At 35.2% G+C, this 15,005-nt stretch overlaps 1 protein-coding gene across 1 annotated transcript; it reads left to right on the top strand.

Moving 5' to 3' along the window:
• The first annotated feature begins 2,493 nt into the window (after nt 1–2,493).
• LOC145124950 (choline transporter protein 1-like) lies at nt 2,494–7,616 on the top strand. Its single transcript, XM_079060429.1, has 10 exons — nt 2,494–2,880; nt 3,596–3,957; nt 4,181–4,326; nt 4,679–4,862; nt 5,533–5,606; nt 5,712–5,825; nt 5,899–6,255; nt 6,357–6,617; nt 6,726–6,953; nt 7,107–7,616. Exons 1-10 carry the CDS (start codon nt 2,675–2,677, stop codon nt 7,293–7,295), a joined length of 2,121 nt encoding a protein of 706 aa, XP_078916555.1. The 5' UTR covers nt 2,494–2,674; the 3' UTR covers nt 7,296–7,616.
• Nucleotides 7,617–15,005: the final 7,389 nt, after the last annotated feature.

Below are 15,005 nucleotides of genomic sequence, written 5' to 3'. Positions count from 1 at the left end.
AGCTATGGACTTAGTGCCGGTCTTATAACCCTGGAAGCAAGGGACTTCAGAATAAACGAATAGATGACTCTTAGGGTAGACCCTTGAGAGTAAGGAAGATAATGGGGATGGGTAAATGGGGTTGATTGTTTGTTGATTAAACATAATAATTATATTATTGTGGGTTGAAAACCCTATGTACTCACCAGGTTTCCTAACCTGACCCACTCAAGCTTATTTGTATCACAGGTGTCGATATGAAGCTACTTTACACTGAGAGATTTAAAAGAGATGTAGATCACTAGTGTAAATGAATGTAAGTTCTGTTTATGCTTATGTTTATGTATTGACGATGACATCCCAATGTTTTGAAAATGAATGAAATAAATTTCTTCGGAAATGATTTGATAACGTATTTATCATGTTTTTCTGGGAACAAATTCCGAAACATTTTTATTAAAAGAGATACTCTGATTTTTATAAAGCATAAACAAAAATCGGTCTTTTCTGGCCGTGAAAATGGGGATGTTACAGTTTATGATTTGATTCTGGGATATTTTGACACCGAACCATTTTGAAAACAACTTTTGTAATAATCAATGGTTTTGGAATACTTTAAAAGTTTAAATTTGACATGATTTTTATGGATGTTACAGTTTTTTATATATATCCGTATATGAATATACATATCCATATACGTATTCATACATGAATATAATATGTTCCGTCGGCCCAATATACTGGAGTGCTTAAGCAGCAAATTCGAAATGAGTGGTCCAAATTCATTCCCTCGTTATCAATCTTTTTTTTTTCTCAATTGAACCCATATATATATATATATATATATATATATATATTATGGATAAATATAATATTTTTATATTTATTTACGGGCTAGACAATATTTACACTCATAAAAAAAGGGATAATGACTTAAAATGGTAATATATTTTTTGATTTGTACATATTTGGCCATTGAACTTTTTTCGTCCATATTTACCCCTTTCAACTTGTTAAACTGCACACATTCAGTTCTTATGACCGGTTACTCCAGGTTAGCCGAGAAAAATAACTTAATAGGGTAATATATTTTTTATTTTGTACATATTTAGTCCTTAATATTTTTGTACACATTTAGTCATTAATATTTTTTTGTTTCAAAATAAGTCCTTGTCAATTTTGTACTCATTCAATACTTATGAATGATTTATTTAGATTTTTCTCACAACATCTTACATGGGACACTCATGGATGAGGTGTTTGGGGCTATTGATGCTTATGTCCATCACGATATCGATTGCTTGGTTGCGTAGGTTTTGTGTTCTGAACGTCGTAACTTCTTCATACGATATCAGATTTTAACGATCTTTATATCCACGTGTTCGTTGTAACATCCGTTTTCAATATTAAAGGATTTTTATATATAAACGATTGTTATAAAATCATAAATAATTATATCTTGCGTTCTAGCCAAAGTAATGTAAATGAAAGTTGTAGTACTCGTCGATAGCTACGCGTGAATATAAAGAATGTCGAAAACGGAGATCATATGAAGAAGTTACCAAGTTGAATATTAATGTTTTTCAGGTACTATAGATAAATGAAAGACTAAGGCATGATTGTAGACACGCATCAGCAAACAAGACTTCCGATATTTTATTTACTTTGGATTAAATGTATTGGTTTTTATAAATGATTGTCAAACTGTGTTTTAATTAAATGTTTGGAACAATTTATTTACTTTCAAAAATTGAAATTTTTGTATGAAATTCGGGGATGTTATATTTGTTTTTTGATTACTCCCTTTAAAATGTAATATATTTTTAATAACGATTTTATAAAAAAAAACATTCATACATGCATTCACAAAAAACGTATGGATATAAAGATCGTAAGTAAAAATATATTAATTTTTAACAGGACTAATCTAAACGAAAATTGTAGTAGACTAAAATATGAACGCATGGATATAATAATCGTTAAAAATTCGTATGAAAAAGTTATGACGTTCAGAACACACGACTTAAGCAACCAAATAGCCGAGGTCGCGATGGACATAAACATCAAAAGCCTCAAACACCTCATTAATGATTGTCACACGTGAGATGTTGTGAGAAAAACCTAAAGAAATCATTCATGAGTAATGAATGACTACAAAAACAAAAATAACTTATTTTGCAACAAAAAAAATATTAAGAACTAAATGTCTACAAAAATATTAACAACCAAATGTGTACAAAATAAATTACCCTATTAAGTCATTTTTACCGGCTAACCTGGAGTAGCCGGTCATAAGGACTAATGTGTACAGTTTAACAAATTAAAGGGGTGAATATAGACGAAAAAAACTCAATAATCATATGTATACACATTAAAAAATATATTATATTTTTAAATCATTATCTCTATAAAAAAAATTGTAATAGTTGTGCCATTTATGATTTAAGTAAGCTTAATTTTCCGTAAATCTCGGTCCAAAAAGTGGTACGGTAGGTTGATTATCGTCTTTTTCTTTAGATTTTTCAATATAGAGAATTTCAAGACCCACTGTCGAAGCTTTCACATTTTCCTGCTACTCTCACACACTAGTTTCACTCTGCAAACACACACCCACACAGTCCTCGTGTTCCTCAAGCTCCTACGCAAACCCTAGATGTTAAATATCTGTTTTGGGTTTTGATATCTACTAATCAAAATGAGGTTTCCATTAGGGTCAGTGATTGGAAGATACCCTTTTCCTTCTTCAAGCAATGGGGGGCAAGATCAAAACATTGAGACGGGTGACGTCATCAGGCATGGTAGAAAATGCAGAGATATACCATTTCTTGTCTTCTTCATTGCCTTTTGGATTGCTTTAATTGTTAACTCCAGTTTTGGGTTCCATAAAGGTAACCCGTTAAGGTAAGTTTGTCAACAAACTTGATCAAATTAAGTTCCTTGCAACCCCTTTCGCCCTTCTGATTTGTGTGTTTGTGCGTATCAATTTAGGGTTATATATGAAGTATTTAACAAAATACTTGATCAAATTCATGTTTCTTGATTTATTAAACCATCCTTGTTGCTTTTTGCCAAAAATAAACAATAGCTTCTGCAAAAATGCAAACCAACACTGTGTAAATGAGCTATTTAGGTTGAAAAACAACAAGTATGATGTATCTTTTGGCATTTAGATTTCCAAAATCTGTCCACAATCGCTCATTCTTGTAAATTAAAGTACTTTTCTCCATTTTCACAAGAACGATGGTTCTTTTTACATTTACGTAAGAAAGATGGTTAGTTTGCACTAAACGGCCGATAGTATAGTTTGTGTTTCAGTTTACTTTAGTGTGTGTGTGTATGTGTGTGATTTAGAAGCTTTTAAACCTCTTAAAGGTAATATTACTTCAACGACACTCCTAGCATATATTCTCCATACAAGAACAAGAAAAGGAACAAAAACAACCAAAAAGCAACGATATTTCAATTATCAAATCATACAATCCATAGACTAAACAATAGGTGGCAATCCCAATCCATTTGCTTAAAAATTGGGTCGATTTGCTTTGCATTTTATACAAAAGACGAGTCAAACACATAAAATTCATAAATAATAGTGAATTCATTGATGTTTCATTAGGCTGACTCATGGTTTGGACTACAAAGGCAATGTATGTGGTGACAAAAATGGAAATCCAAATCTTCATGGATTGGGAGTGAGATATTGGGTAAATCCTAATCAAGTATTTGAAAGTGGGTTCAAAGATACTCACTCGGATTTAGAGGATTTCAAAAGCATTTGTTTGAGGGATTGTCCAATGCCATCAAATGATACTCTTAAATGGGTATGTAATTATCCTGAAGGGGATGAAATTCGGCTTTCAATGGAGCAATGGGTGAGTAGGGATTATGATTATTTCTCTTTCCTAACACCCGATATGAGAAAATCTTCCTTACAACTTCTTGGTCCATGCTACCCTGTCCTTTTTCCTAGTGTAAATGGTAAGTGCTAAACAATTATTATTATTATTTTGTTTCAAATGCATTCGTTGATAGAATTTCTTATACGAGTAAGGTGGTGTTTCTTTTTGACTTAGTGGACTTAATGGGGAAATCAAGCTTCCCATTAAGTCCTAATTGTTCATTTTTTCTATTCCATTTCCCACCATCGTTTTCTCAATATTTTTGAACATCTTTTGTTAATCATATCCTCACACTTTTGTAGTTTTGTGGAGTTGTGAATTCATGACACGCAAATCGAACGTGTCTCTTCAACAATGGCACATGATGGGTGGACAAACGGTTGATGATGGCATGATATTAGATAAGACAGTTCACAAGTCAATAAACTCTCAATCATCTGTCTTAAAGGTTCATCATCTATCTTTCTTGATACCTCTTGATCCACTTTCACAACTATGGATAGATGCAAAAAATAGCGACATACTTTCGTTTATTTGGGTATTATAGCATCATACTTTCATTTCTTTCTATTACACCATTGTACTTTCAAGTTTCAACTATTTTTTTTATCAAGATGTACTTTGAAAAACCTACCCATTTATAGCATTGTATATTGCTATGATTGGGTAGATTTTTCAAAGTACAATACTGTAATATGAATAAATGAAAGTACGTTGCTGTTTCTTGTATTTAACGCGAGTTTAAATCAAATTCAAATGTTTGCATATAAAATTAAGATGCTACACATTGTTTTTTGCAGCGTTATGTTGCTGATATTGGGAAATCATGGCCTGTTTTGATTGTTTGTGGAGGAATCATACCTCTAATTTTATCAGTGATATGGCTAGCTATGATTCAACGTCTTGTGTCTGCAATGACATGGATAACAGTTGCCCTTTTTGATATCCTCATCATTTCTGTCACCATATTCTTCTATTTGAAAGGTTTGCTCTTAAAATTTTGTTTGATGTCTTGATGTATTAGCTCTTTCTAAAGCTTATATTAGCATTTAGATAAAGTGATATCGTGATAAATGATGTTTGAAAAATATTTGAGCAAATGATCACACATTTGGTTACACAGAAGGACAAAGTAAACGCAGGCATAATAAGAACTGTGGTTCACTACTAACCAAATACCCAAAACACCCTTGCATAATGGTAGTCTTTTGAGGGTAAAATGCTTCTTGGTAAATGGTAACTATGCCATTTTATGCTTAAAAGTTTGGAGATACAAAAATGCTGCAACTAATTAGATGACATCTATGTCATAATAACCAATTAGGTTTACTTTTTTTCCTCTTTTAAGTGTTTGCATGAATGATGTTAAACAAATATTTGAGAAAGTGGACACACTTGGGAAAGTTGAAAATGGAAGGGAAAACAAATATATGAAGACAAATTTGTAAAAGAAGAAATAGGACTTAAGTTTCCTTGACTTTCTGTATGAAGTTGTTCTTTTTGCATTAAGTCAAAAAGAAAACACTCATATATAGCTTACCCGATTAACCCATAAGTTCACCTTTTACATAACATATTTCATATTTGCAATGTTGGTTTCTAAACAGCCAAACAAATATCAAGCTGAATCTTGTTATTACTTTCATACGTTCAGCTGGATGGATCGGGAACGATGCTATCACCCCAATCATTGGCACCCATGACCCGTCTTATCACTTATCCGGGCGGGTATGTACCCGTATCATCTAAATTACTTACAAATCACTTTTTACCTTCACATTTAAATAAATCTCATAACTTTATAATTTCCATTTTTTTTTTTTTTTACTTCAGGAACGTGTCCATCTTCATTTAGCTGCAGTGTTTATGACTGTCATCATGGTGGTAGCCATCCTCTCATCCATTGCAATAGCACGGAGAATCTTTAAAGCAACTTCCGTACTCAAGGCAAGAACGAGAATCAAAATCGATTTTACGAAAATGCCCTTGGAATCTTTTATATATTTTCTTGATTATGCAGGTTGCATCGAAGATTATAGGAGAAGTAAGGGCGTTGATTATTTTCCCGATTATGCCGTATGCGGTTCTTGGAATCTTTTACATGATCTGGATTTCTGCTATTCTTTATCTACTTAGTTCGGGGGAAGTTGTTAGAGATAGATGCAATGCTAATTGTTGTGCTTATGATCTTAAAATGAAGCAAGTGAATTGTGAAAGGTGTTGTGGGCATACAATACATTACACTCCTCATATAGGGATTGCTATCTTGTTTCATCTCTTTGGGTGGTATTGGGTTACACAGTTTGTTAAGGCGTTTTCTTCAACAGTTATTGCGGGGTCCGTTGCTTCTCATTATTGGGGCCATGGTGAAGTTCTTGTAAGCCTCATTTCGTTGACTTTCTGTATTAAGTCAAAAAGAAACACTGATATATAGCTAGTTGTTGTAAATTTATAATTGATGTTACATTATTTATGCAGCAAGAAATTTCATTTCTTCCTATATTCTCTTCGGTAAAGAGGCTTGTGAGGTATAACATTGGATCAGTGGCTATTGGCTCTCTTATGGTTTCTTTCATTGAGTCATTAACTCGGATACTAAAGCCACTACGTAAGAAACTTATGGTAGTTGATATCAAGACTCACAACCGGGTTGGAAAAGTTTTGTCGGTTTCTTCCCATTATGCCCTTACATGTATCGAGTGGATCATTAGATCGGTGAACCACAACGCGTACATAATGGTAATTGTCTTTTGGTGTTGGTTTTGAAGTTGAAGATTGGGTTGTTTGACTCGAAAAAGTCAAATCAAGAGAATGATTGTTGTTTTGTTTGCACTTTGAACTTTGCAGATTGCTATCACAGGTGAAAGCTTCTTTGCAGCTTCTGCAATGGCGACTGAGTTGATTAAGAACAATATTCTTCGAATAGGGAAGGTGAATGTGATTGGAAATGTTATTCTTTTTCTTGGGAAGTTATGTGTTAGCCTCGCCAGTGCTTTGTTTGCATTTCTCATGTTGGATACTCACAAGTATAAATCCGCACATGATAAAGTCTCCTCACCATTGATTCCAGTGCTAGTAAGTTCTCTAAATGTCCCTCATGTTTTACCCTCTTTACAATTATCAAATATCTACATTTAACCCTAAATCTTTTGCTGAATTTATGATAATCATCTCATTCTCATGGGTACGTGTTAATAACTCAATTTGTGGTTGTTGAACTTGCATCAGGTGTGTTGGGGTCTTGGTTTTGTGGTGGCGACCCTCTTTTTTGCAGTGGTAGAGGTATCAATTGATACGATCATACTATCCTATTGTCAAAATTCGGATGAGGAGCATCGAGGGACTACACAATATGCCACACCTCTTCTTTTTGAAACCCTAGATGACCAAAATGAGGCCGACAGACATGACCAATGAATCACAAAGTAATCTACACGTCGATCATCATGGCCACATGGCAGATCGTGAATGGTTGAGAACTTGAGATCGCACTGACTTGTGTGGTTCAAGGCAAAACTAGGGCAAATCATGGATGGTTGATTTCACACGGGGGTTGCTCAAACTTGAGGTTTTGCTTTACTTAGGGTTGTGGATCGTTGATATATATAGAATGTGATGTATCTATACTTGTAAGGTTATGATAACTTCCACCTTCTTGTTAATCTATTTCGGTTGTGGACTGCTGGACTATTGTCACCCTCTTAGATTTGATTTATGCTTTTATTGTATTTGCAACAAGCAGACTCCACGTGTTTGCCCTACATTGGTAAGGAGGTGATAATTGATAAGGGAGGTCTAGTATGGGCAACACCTTGCTTTTGAGACATTTTAAGGAGCCCAATCCATATTGGAATTAGAACATGCACATTGCACTTGTCTAACCCTAGAACATTGTGAGATCTGGATCAGGTGTATAACATATATAAGTCTATTGCCAACAAGGAGTTTATATGTGTTAAAATTGAAACCCTTACATTGTTGTCATCTTTACTCAAAACTCTTTTTAATATTTTTTTGAGAGCAATCGGTATGGGGCATATTGCATCTGTTGTTGCTTAAGGGAAGCATCTACAATGTCGTTAAGACGCATACACCACCCCCTTGCTCGTTAAAGGGATGTTAAGTCATTTCCGGTTGTAACGAACATGAGAGAAAACGAACAATTTGATTGGCTACTCTTTTTTGAACAGTAATATGACAATTTGAATATATATAAAAAATATTTACTTTTTTTTTTATTTTTACCTATAATAATGGGTGTTATAACATCTTTAATAACATAGTAACAATTTTCTCGCTTGGTGTTATAACATTATTGGTGATGCGGCATGTAAGGTGTCACCAAAATGATGTTATAACATGTTGCCCACACCCAATGCCCTGAACCATTGTATGTTGGGGGTGTGGTTATACACTATCTTTAAGCATCCCAACCATCTGTCTCAGCAACAATAATGTACCATGAAATTAAATTTAGAAAATAAAAAAATAGACTTATAAATCAAGGTTTTAAAAAGCTCATCATGGCTCCAAGGCTTGTATTTGCCGTCAAACTTTAACAAAATGCTGTCTTTAAGTCATATAATACATATAAAATTATCATACATACTTATAAAGCTAGCATTTTTTTTTGAATCTCATGCATTTGAAACCCCATTTTTTAACTTCCTCAAACCACATTCATTTGAAACCCCCTTTTTAACTAATGCAACTCCAAAGTTTTCTTAATTATGATTTAACACTCAAAAGTTTTATAACTTATATTATGTTTAATTAGCATTTAGTGAAAAGTTTACTATAAAAAGACCAATCTTTTGGGAAGACATGCATACAAATCATATACAAATTTTATAAAAAAAACAAACTTAAAGGTTTTTGTGTTGGGTTGAGGTCTTATGACCACTTTTTGGAGATATGCTATTATATTAGAGCTTTTAATTTGTAAGTTTGTTATACTAATTCGTTTTTATATTTTCTTCGTTTTTGGATTATTGTAATACAGTCGTTGTATATTGTGGTTTAATCGTTAATATATTGATCATATGTTATATAGGGTGATGTCGAAAATATTTAACTAAATATTTTAAATATGTTTTTTTTTGTTTTGTAATTGTACCGTTTAAAAAAGATAATTAATTAAAATTCATACATATGTTATACTTTCCATCTCTCTCTCTCTCCCTATCCCTCTCTCTCTCTCTTTCTCTCTCTCTCTCTCTCTCTCTCTATATATATATATATATATATATATATATATATATATAATAATAGAGGTCAAAACACTTCAACCAAAATTCATTTAAAATCTAATATTTCAAATGCTTTTTAATAATGATTGTAAAAATTTCAACATGTGTTACTTAATTTATTGATTAATAAAAATATTAATGTTTTGGAACTCCTAACTCTCAAACTTATATTATTTAATTTGTTAGTTAACTAAAATATTTTTCCGACATAAAGATAACATTTTTATGTTTGGTTACTCATATTTGTTTATGTAATTAGAAAACAAGGTGTACATAGAATGACTACTTCAATTTCACATAGGAATCGATACCACTAGAGATGTATGTTGTCTTTAATCGGTGGTAGGAGATCCACATACCCTTTTTAATTATTTATATTAATGCTTAGTAATATCTATTTTATATTCCTATTCACCTTAATTTTTTAGGTACAAATTAAGAAAGAGGATTCTCGGCGCACCAACATAAAGTCAAACATACGCCTTGCAAAATATGTAATTAAAATTAAATATCATATTTACTAATCGATTTATTTTAAAACTCTTGATGACATTTATGTATAATGATATATTTTGTATGACTTCATTCTTAATTTCAATGTTTAATATTAGAAAGTTCATATATGAAACCTTGGATGTTTTGATGTAATATAAATAGTGTAATACAAAGTTTATTAGTTCAATATTGTTTATTAATAGCTCATTCAAAACAACTTATTTCTTATTTTATCCAAAAAATATTATCGGACATAAGAAAAGTAGATTATATTAATGTTATACAAAAACTTATAATATATATTGGATATTATAAAAGTAAAAGTAAAGTTTATAAAGTATGAATTATATTAGATAATATCAAAATATAAGTTGATGAATTTTTATGTTATTTGATAATTCAGTTACTGCCCAAAACATGACTAAAAACGTAAATTTTAAAATATTTTTATTTTTTCCCATAATTATTTTAACCACTTAAATGCGTTCTTGCGCAAAGCGCGAGGTTACGCCTAGTTAATTATATACAAATTTGTCGTGGATGTGAAGCTTCACGGAAGAGAGAAGGGTCTCTCTCTCTCTCTCTCTCTCTCTCTCTCTCTCTCTCTCCGTATGTATACCATGAGATGGCCACACCTCCTACATGTACCTCCTACATGTGGAGTTGTGATGATATGGCCACTCCTTATATGTGTGTGTATTCCTCATAGCCTTATCAAAATACTCGACCTCAAAAGCAAGTTAATTTCTATTTTAAAGGATGCATATTTTGAATTAATGTTTAAGTTATTGGATTATGCATATACTTGATGTTGAAGTAGATTCTCAAAATAAAATTTAACTAAAAATATTCATTTTTAAGTACAAATTTATCGATAGAAAGTAATTCGACCATATGTGTGTGGTTACATGAATTTAGATTATAGGATAATATAGAAAAACGATTCGGAATTACAAAACAAATCCAAAATCACAAACACAAAATACCTTTGCTTTGACTTGCGTTTTGGTGAGACAAAATTTTGGCAGAATATCGTTACAAATTTGTGTATGTCTTCTGTAACGTTAAGTCTTCAATATATAGGAAGAAGAAGGTGGACTGGAGTGAGACAAAATACCTCTACTTTTCTCCACTAATAGCACATGCTGCGATTCTTCATACTCATCTATCTCTTTTATCCTTCTTAGCCTATTATGTAACATCCCAATTTTCAAGTATGAATTTAAAAGCTTATATATGTATTTCCAGGGCAACTCGACGAGTTGGAAGGCTCCAACTCGTCGTGTAGAATGTTTAATGCCCGCGTATATTTAAATGTCTACTCGACGAGTTGGTAGGCCCCAACTCGACGAGTTGAAGGCTGGACATGAAAACCCTAATTTTTAGGGTTTGCACCATATTTAAAGGCCTTAAATCTCATTGTTGGCCTCCTTCATCGCCTCCTTGTAACACCCGGAATCCAGAAGGCTAATTAAAAGAAGAAAAACTCCAAGTAAAGAAGGTCTACTCGCCGAGTCCAATGAAGATAACTCGACGAGTAGAAGCAAATCAAGGACGCGAGTGGAAGGACCTACTCGCCGAGTCGGGGAGGACCAACTCGACGAGTTGGTCTGGGTTTGGGAAACCCTAAATCCGGGTTTTGTACCCTATTTAAGCATCTTTAACCCACACCCTCTGACCTCATTTACAGCCTTCATTGTCCAAACCCTAATCCACGAAACCCTAGTGCCTTCCATGAGCTTGTGAGCCATTTTTGAGTGTACTTGGTGTGTTTTGAAGCTAGTAAAGAGAGGAGAAGCTCGAGGATTCAAAAGGAAGCTAGTAGATCCAGGAACAACATTCCATCCTCATCATTTTCTAGTAATCAAGTCTCTATCTTGCCTAGTAGTTTCTTAGATCTCTTATGGTCACTTTTATGGGGTTTTTGTCCAAGAAGCTTGATCTATGGGACATGGACGTCCCAAAGGATTATATTTTCAGATATGGAACCATTAATGGTTGTTATGGCTTAAAGGTGCAAACTTTATGCCATTGGAGCTCCCATGCAAGCTATAGGAGGACATTTTGGCCTTTTAAGCCCTAAAAGGCCATGCATGGAAGGAAAGGTGGAAGCTTTTCGTGTTTATGAAGGGTCAAGGGTCCAGATCTATGTTTGTATGTTGTAGTTTGGTGTATGGATGGCTTGTGGACCAAGATCTAGGTCCTAAAGAGTTAGGATTTGAGTGAAATCCATTAAGTGAGGGTATTAATGGGTAAAGTTGGAAACTTTACCCTTCTAAGGTTATTTCCAGAGTGTATTCGAAGTTTGGAGCTTAGATTTGAAGAATAGTGGCTTAATCCATTAAGAAAGGCTTAACAGACTGAAGAACTCGCCGAGTACGGGGAGGGACTCCACGAGTTAAGTTGGTTTGTCCCGATTATATATAGAAAGAAATCGACGAGTTTGTGAAGGGACTCGACGAGTTGGTTCGTGGTTTCGCGACTATGAGTTGCATGGGAACTCGGCGAGTCAGGGGGTGACTCGACGAGTTGAGTCAACTCGGAGCGTTGACTTTGACATAGTTTAACTTTTGTGGGCATTTTGGATTAAGTATTATTTGGTATTGATAGCTCGGGGAGTCGAAGGATTAGCAGTTCGGGAATTTCCAGTAGCAACAAAAGGGTTATCTGTAGAGCTTCAGTAGTGCAAGGTGAGTCTCCTTACTGTGTGTATGGGTGTACGACCACAATACCGGCCCATTTAGTTTATGTATGGTAGGAAGACCCGGGGGTTAGCCCTAGGCATTATGCATGAAAGACCAAGAGGCGGCTCCTGACACACAGTATGTTATTATGTATGGTAGGAAGACCCGGGGGTTAGCCCTAGGCAATATGTATGAAAGACCGGGAGGTGGCTCCTGGCACATTATATGCTCATTAGCTAAGTAGAGTAGTATGTATGCTTGTTGTCTTTGTGATGCTTACATGGAAGACCAGGAGGCGACTCTTGGCACTTGTCTGTAAGACCCAGGGGGTGGCCCCCGACTTGGCAAGAAAGACCACGTGGCGGCCCGTGGCATAACAGCAAGACTATGTGCGGCACATAGCAACTTATTTGATATGTGTGGATCACAGTATGTATGACATGTATGGCCCAGTTGATATGTAGGGTATATGGTATTTGGGGAACTCACTAAGCTTCGTGCTTACGGTTTACAGTTTTGGTTTCAGGTACCTTCAGTTTTCAGATAAGGAGCTCGGGACGATCGCATCGCATTCACCCATATTATTCCGCATTACGTGATCTTTGGGATTAGACTCTGATATTTATTTTAATGAAATGTTTTCAATGTTTGGGACAAAGTTATTAAGTGTTTTCTTATATTACAAATGAAATTTTTGGTCTTGAATTTTGGGATGTTGCAAGTTGGTATCAGAGCCTTGGTTTGAGGGATTCGGACATACTTTCGAGTGTGTCTGAACTTAAACTGAGGACTCGGTATGAAATTTTTTCAAAAGTGAATCATTTTTATAAAAAGGATTTTAAAAATAGAAAAAAGGGGTGATGCGTGCAATCGACCGAGCTTAAGTAAGTGGTTCCCAAAATACCAATACATGTTTGTTATGTGATATGCTATGATTACGTTATTCGCATGCTAGATTAGAGCTAAGGATATAGAAAAGATGCCTTTGTATGTTCATATGAGCTTGTAGAATTGCATGCTAGAACTGATCAGCCAGTGGTAGGATAGCCTGTTTAGGTTATGCCTGATTGTATGAGCCTTTGAATTACATGCTAGTATAGATTCCTGATAAGAGGATAGAATGCTTGTTTGGTTAGATTTTACGTTTGTATGAATGCTTCTTGCTCTGTGCTTTGTGAGACTTTGAGTGATGAGAATTAGCTATTAGATGAATACGTTAAGTCACATGTGACCAGGGTTGAATAATCTCAGAGTGCTAGATTTGACCCTATTATACAGCTCTCGTCTGAGTCTAACCGTTGTAGGGATGAGTCCTGTACTTGAAGGATTATCCAACCCTGGTCACATGTGATGGTATTCATGTAGTGGTTAATTGGCATTATGAAAAGTCTTTCAGCAGATGTGGACTGGGTGGGTTCGGGAACCTAGGAAAGCCTAGGATATGCTTCATTGAGCCTAGCGGTGCGGTGTAGTGAGTTTTGGTGCTTTTATTGAGAAAATGACTTAGAGGATTCAGGATGACTGCTGAGGAAATTATGGATAGGTGTGGAAGGTAGTATTGGGCCCGTACTACTGAAAGCACATGATCCATACTTGAATCGGTGAGAGTCTTGGAGAATCTAAGAAGCTTATGGGAAAGGACCCTTGGTTATGTTTTGACTTTTGGAATGTAGTATTTCAGTTGGAGATGAGCTCTCAGGGAGATGGTCCAAGTTCGGGTTCTGGCTCAGGTGCAGGTGCTGAGCCGATTAGCGAGCAGTTGCAAGAGTTTATTTCATCAGAGATTTCTCGCTGTGTTTCAGAGATAGTGGATGAGCGCTTGGGCGCATTTCGTACGGAGGTGATGGATATCATTGGAGCTCGCACACTGACTTTCCGGGAGTTCCGTGCTTGTGGAGCTCCTGCGTTTCACGGGGAGAGGGATCCCATTATCAGTAGGAGGTGGTTAGTAGATATGGCTAACGCATTCATGATGAGTTTTTGCCTCGAGGAGGCGAAGGTCAGATATGCTTCCTGCCTGTTGAAGGATCGAGCACGTGATTGGTGAGAAGAGGTCGGTAGTGAGTTGGGTGATGATGCGGTCGATGCTATGTCGTGGGATGACTTCTCGACCAGATTTCGAGCGGAGTTTGCACTAACGATCGAGGTACAACAGTTGGCACGAGAGTTTCTGGGTCTCCGCCAAACTACGAAGACTGTGGCAGAGATCACTGCCAAGTTCTGGGAGAGGGCTTTGTTGGTACCGCAGTATGTAGCAGATGAGGAGATGAAGAAAGTCAGGTACCACGACATGCTGCGCGATGACATCAGGAAGTTCGTGAGTGTTTCAGGGTGCGAGACCCTGAATGATATGATCTCTAAAGCTCAAGAGCGAGAGATTGACTTGGAGCACATTGAAAAGATGAGGTGAGATAAGTAGGATACTTTAGAGGGTCCCGGTGTGACATCCCCATTTTCACGGCCAGAAAAGACCGATTTTGTTTATGCTTTATAAAAATTAGAGTACCTCTTTTAATAAAAATGTTGCGGAATTTGTTCCCAGAAAAACATGATAAATACGTTATCAAATCATTTCCGAAGAAATGTATTTCATTCATTTTCAAAACATTGGGATGTCATCATCAATACAAAAACATAAGCATAAACTGAACTTACATTCATTTACACTAGTGATCTACATCTCTTTTAAATCTCTCAGT

The sequence above is a fragment of the Lactuca virosa genome, chromosome 7, assembly GCF_052849685.1.
Source record: "Lactuca virosa cultivar CGN04683 chromosome 7, Lactuca_virosa_CGN04683_v6, whole genome shotgun sequence".
Taxonomy (NCBI): domain Eukaryota; kingdom Viridiplantae; phylum Streptophyta; class Magnoliopsida; order Asterales; family Asteraceae; genus Lactuca; species Lactuca virosa.
Note: the sequence above shows the minus strand (reverse complement) of the source record. Positions and strands in the feature narration are given on the sequence as shown.

What these genes read in the sequence shown, in the direction of transcription:
- LOC145124950 (XM_079060429.1), top strand. Translation starts at nt 2,675, where the DNA reads ATGAGGTTTCCATTAGGGTCAGTGATTGGAAGATACCCTTTTCCTTCT. An exon ending in CCTTTTTCCTAGTGTAAATG is followed by an intron (nt 3,958 to 4,180) that starts GTAAGTGCTAAA and finishes ACACTTTTGTAG; the next exon opens with TTTTGTGGAGTTGTGAATTC. An exon ending in CTCAATCATCTGTCTTAAAG is followed by an intron (nt 4,327 to 4,678) that starts GTTCATCATCTA and finishes TGTTTTTTGCAG; the next exon opens with CGTTATGTTGCTGATATTGG.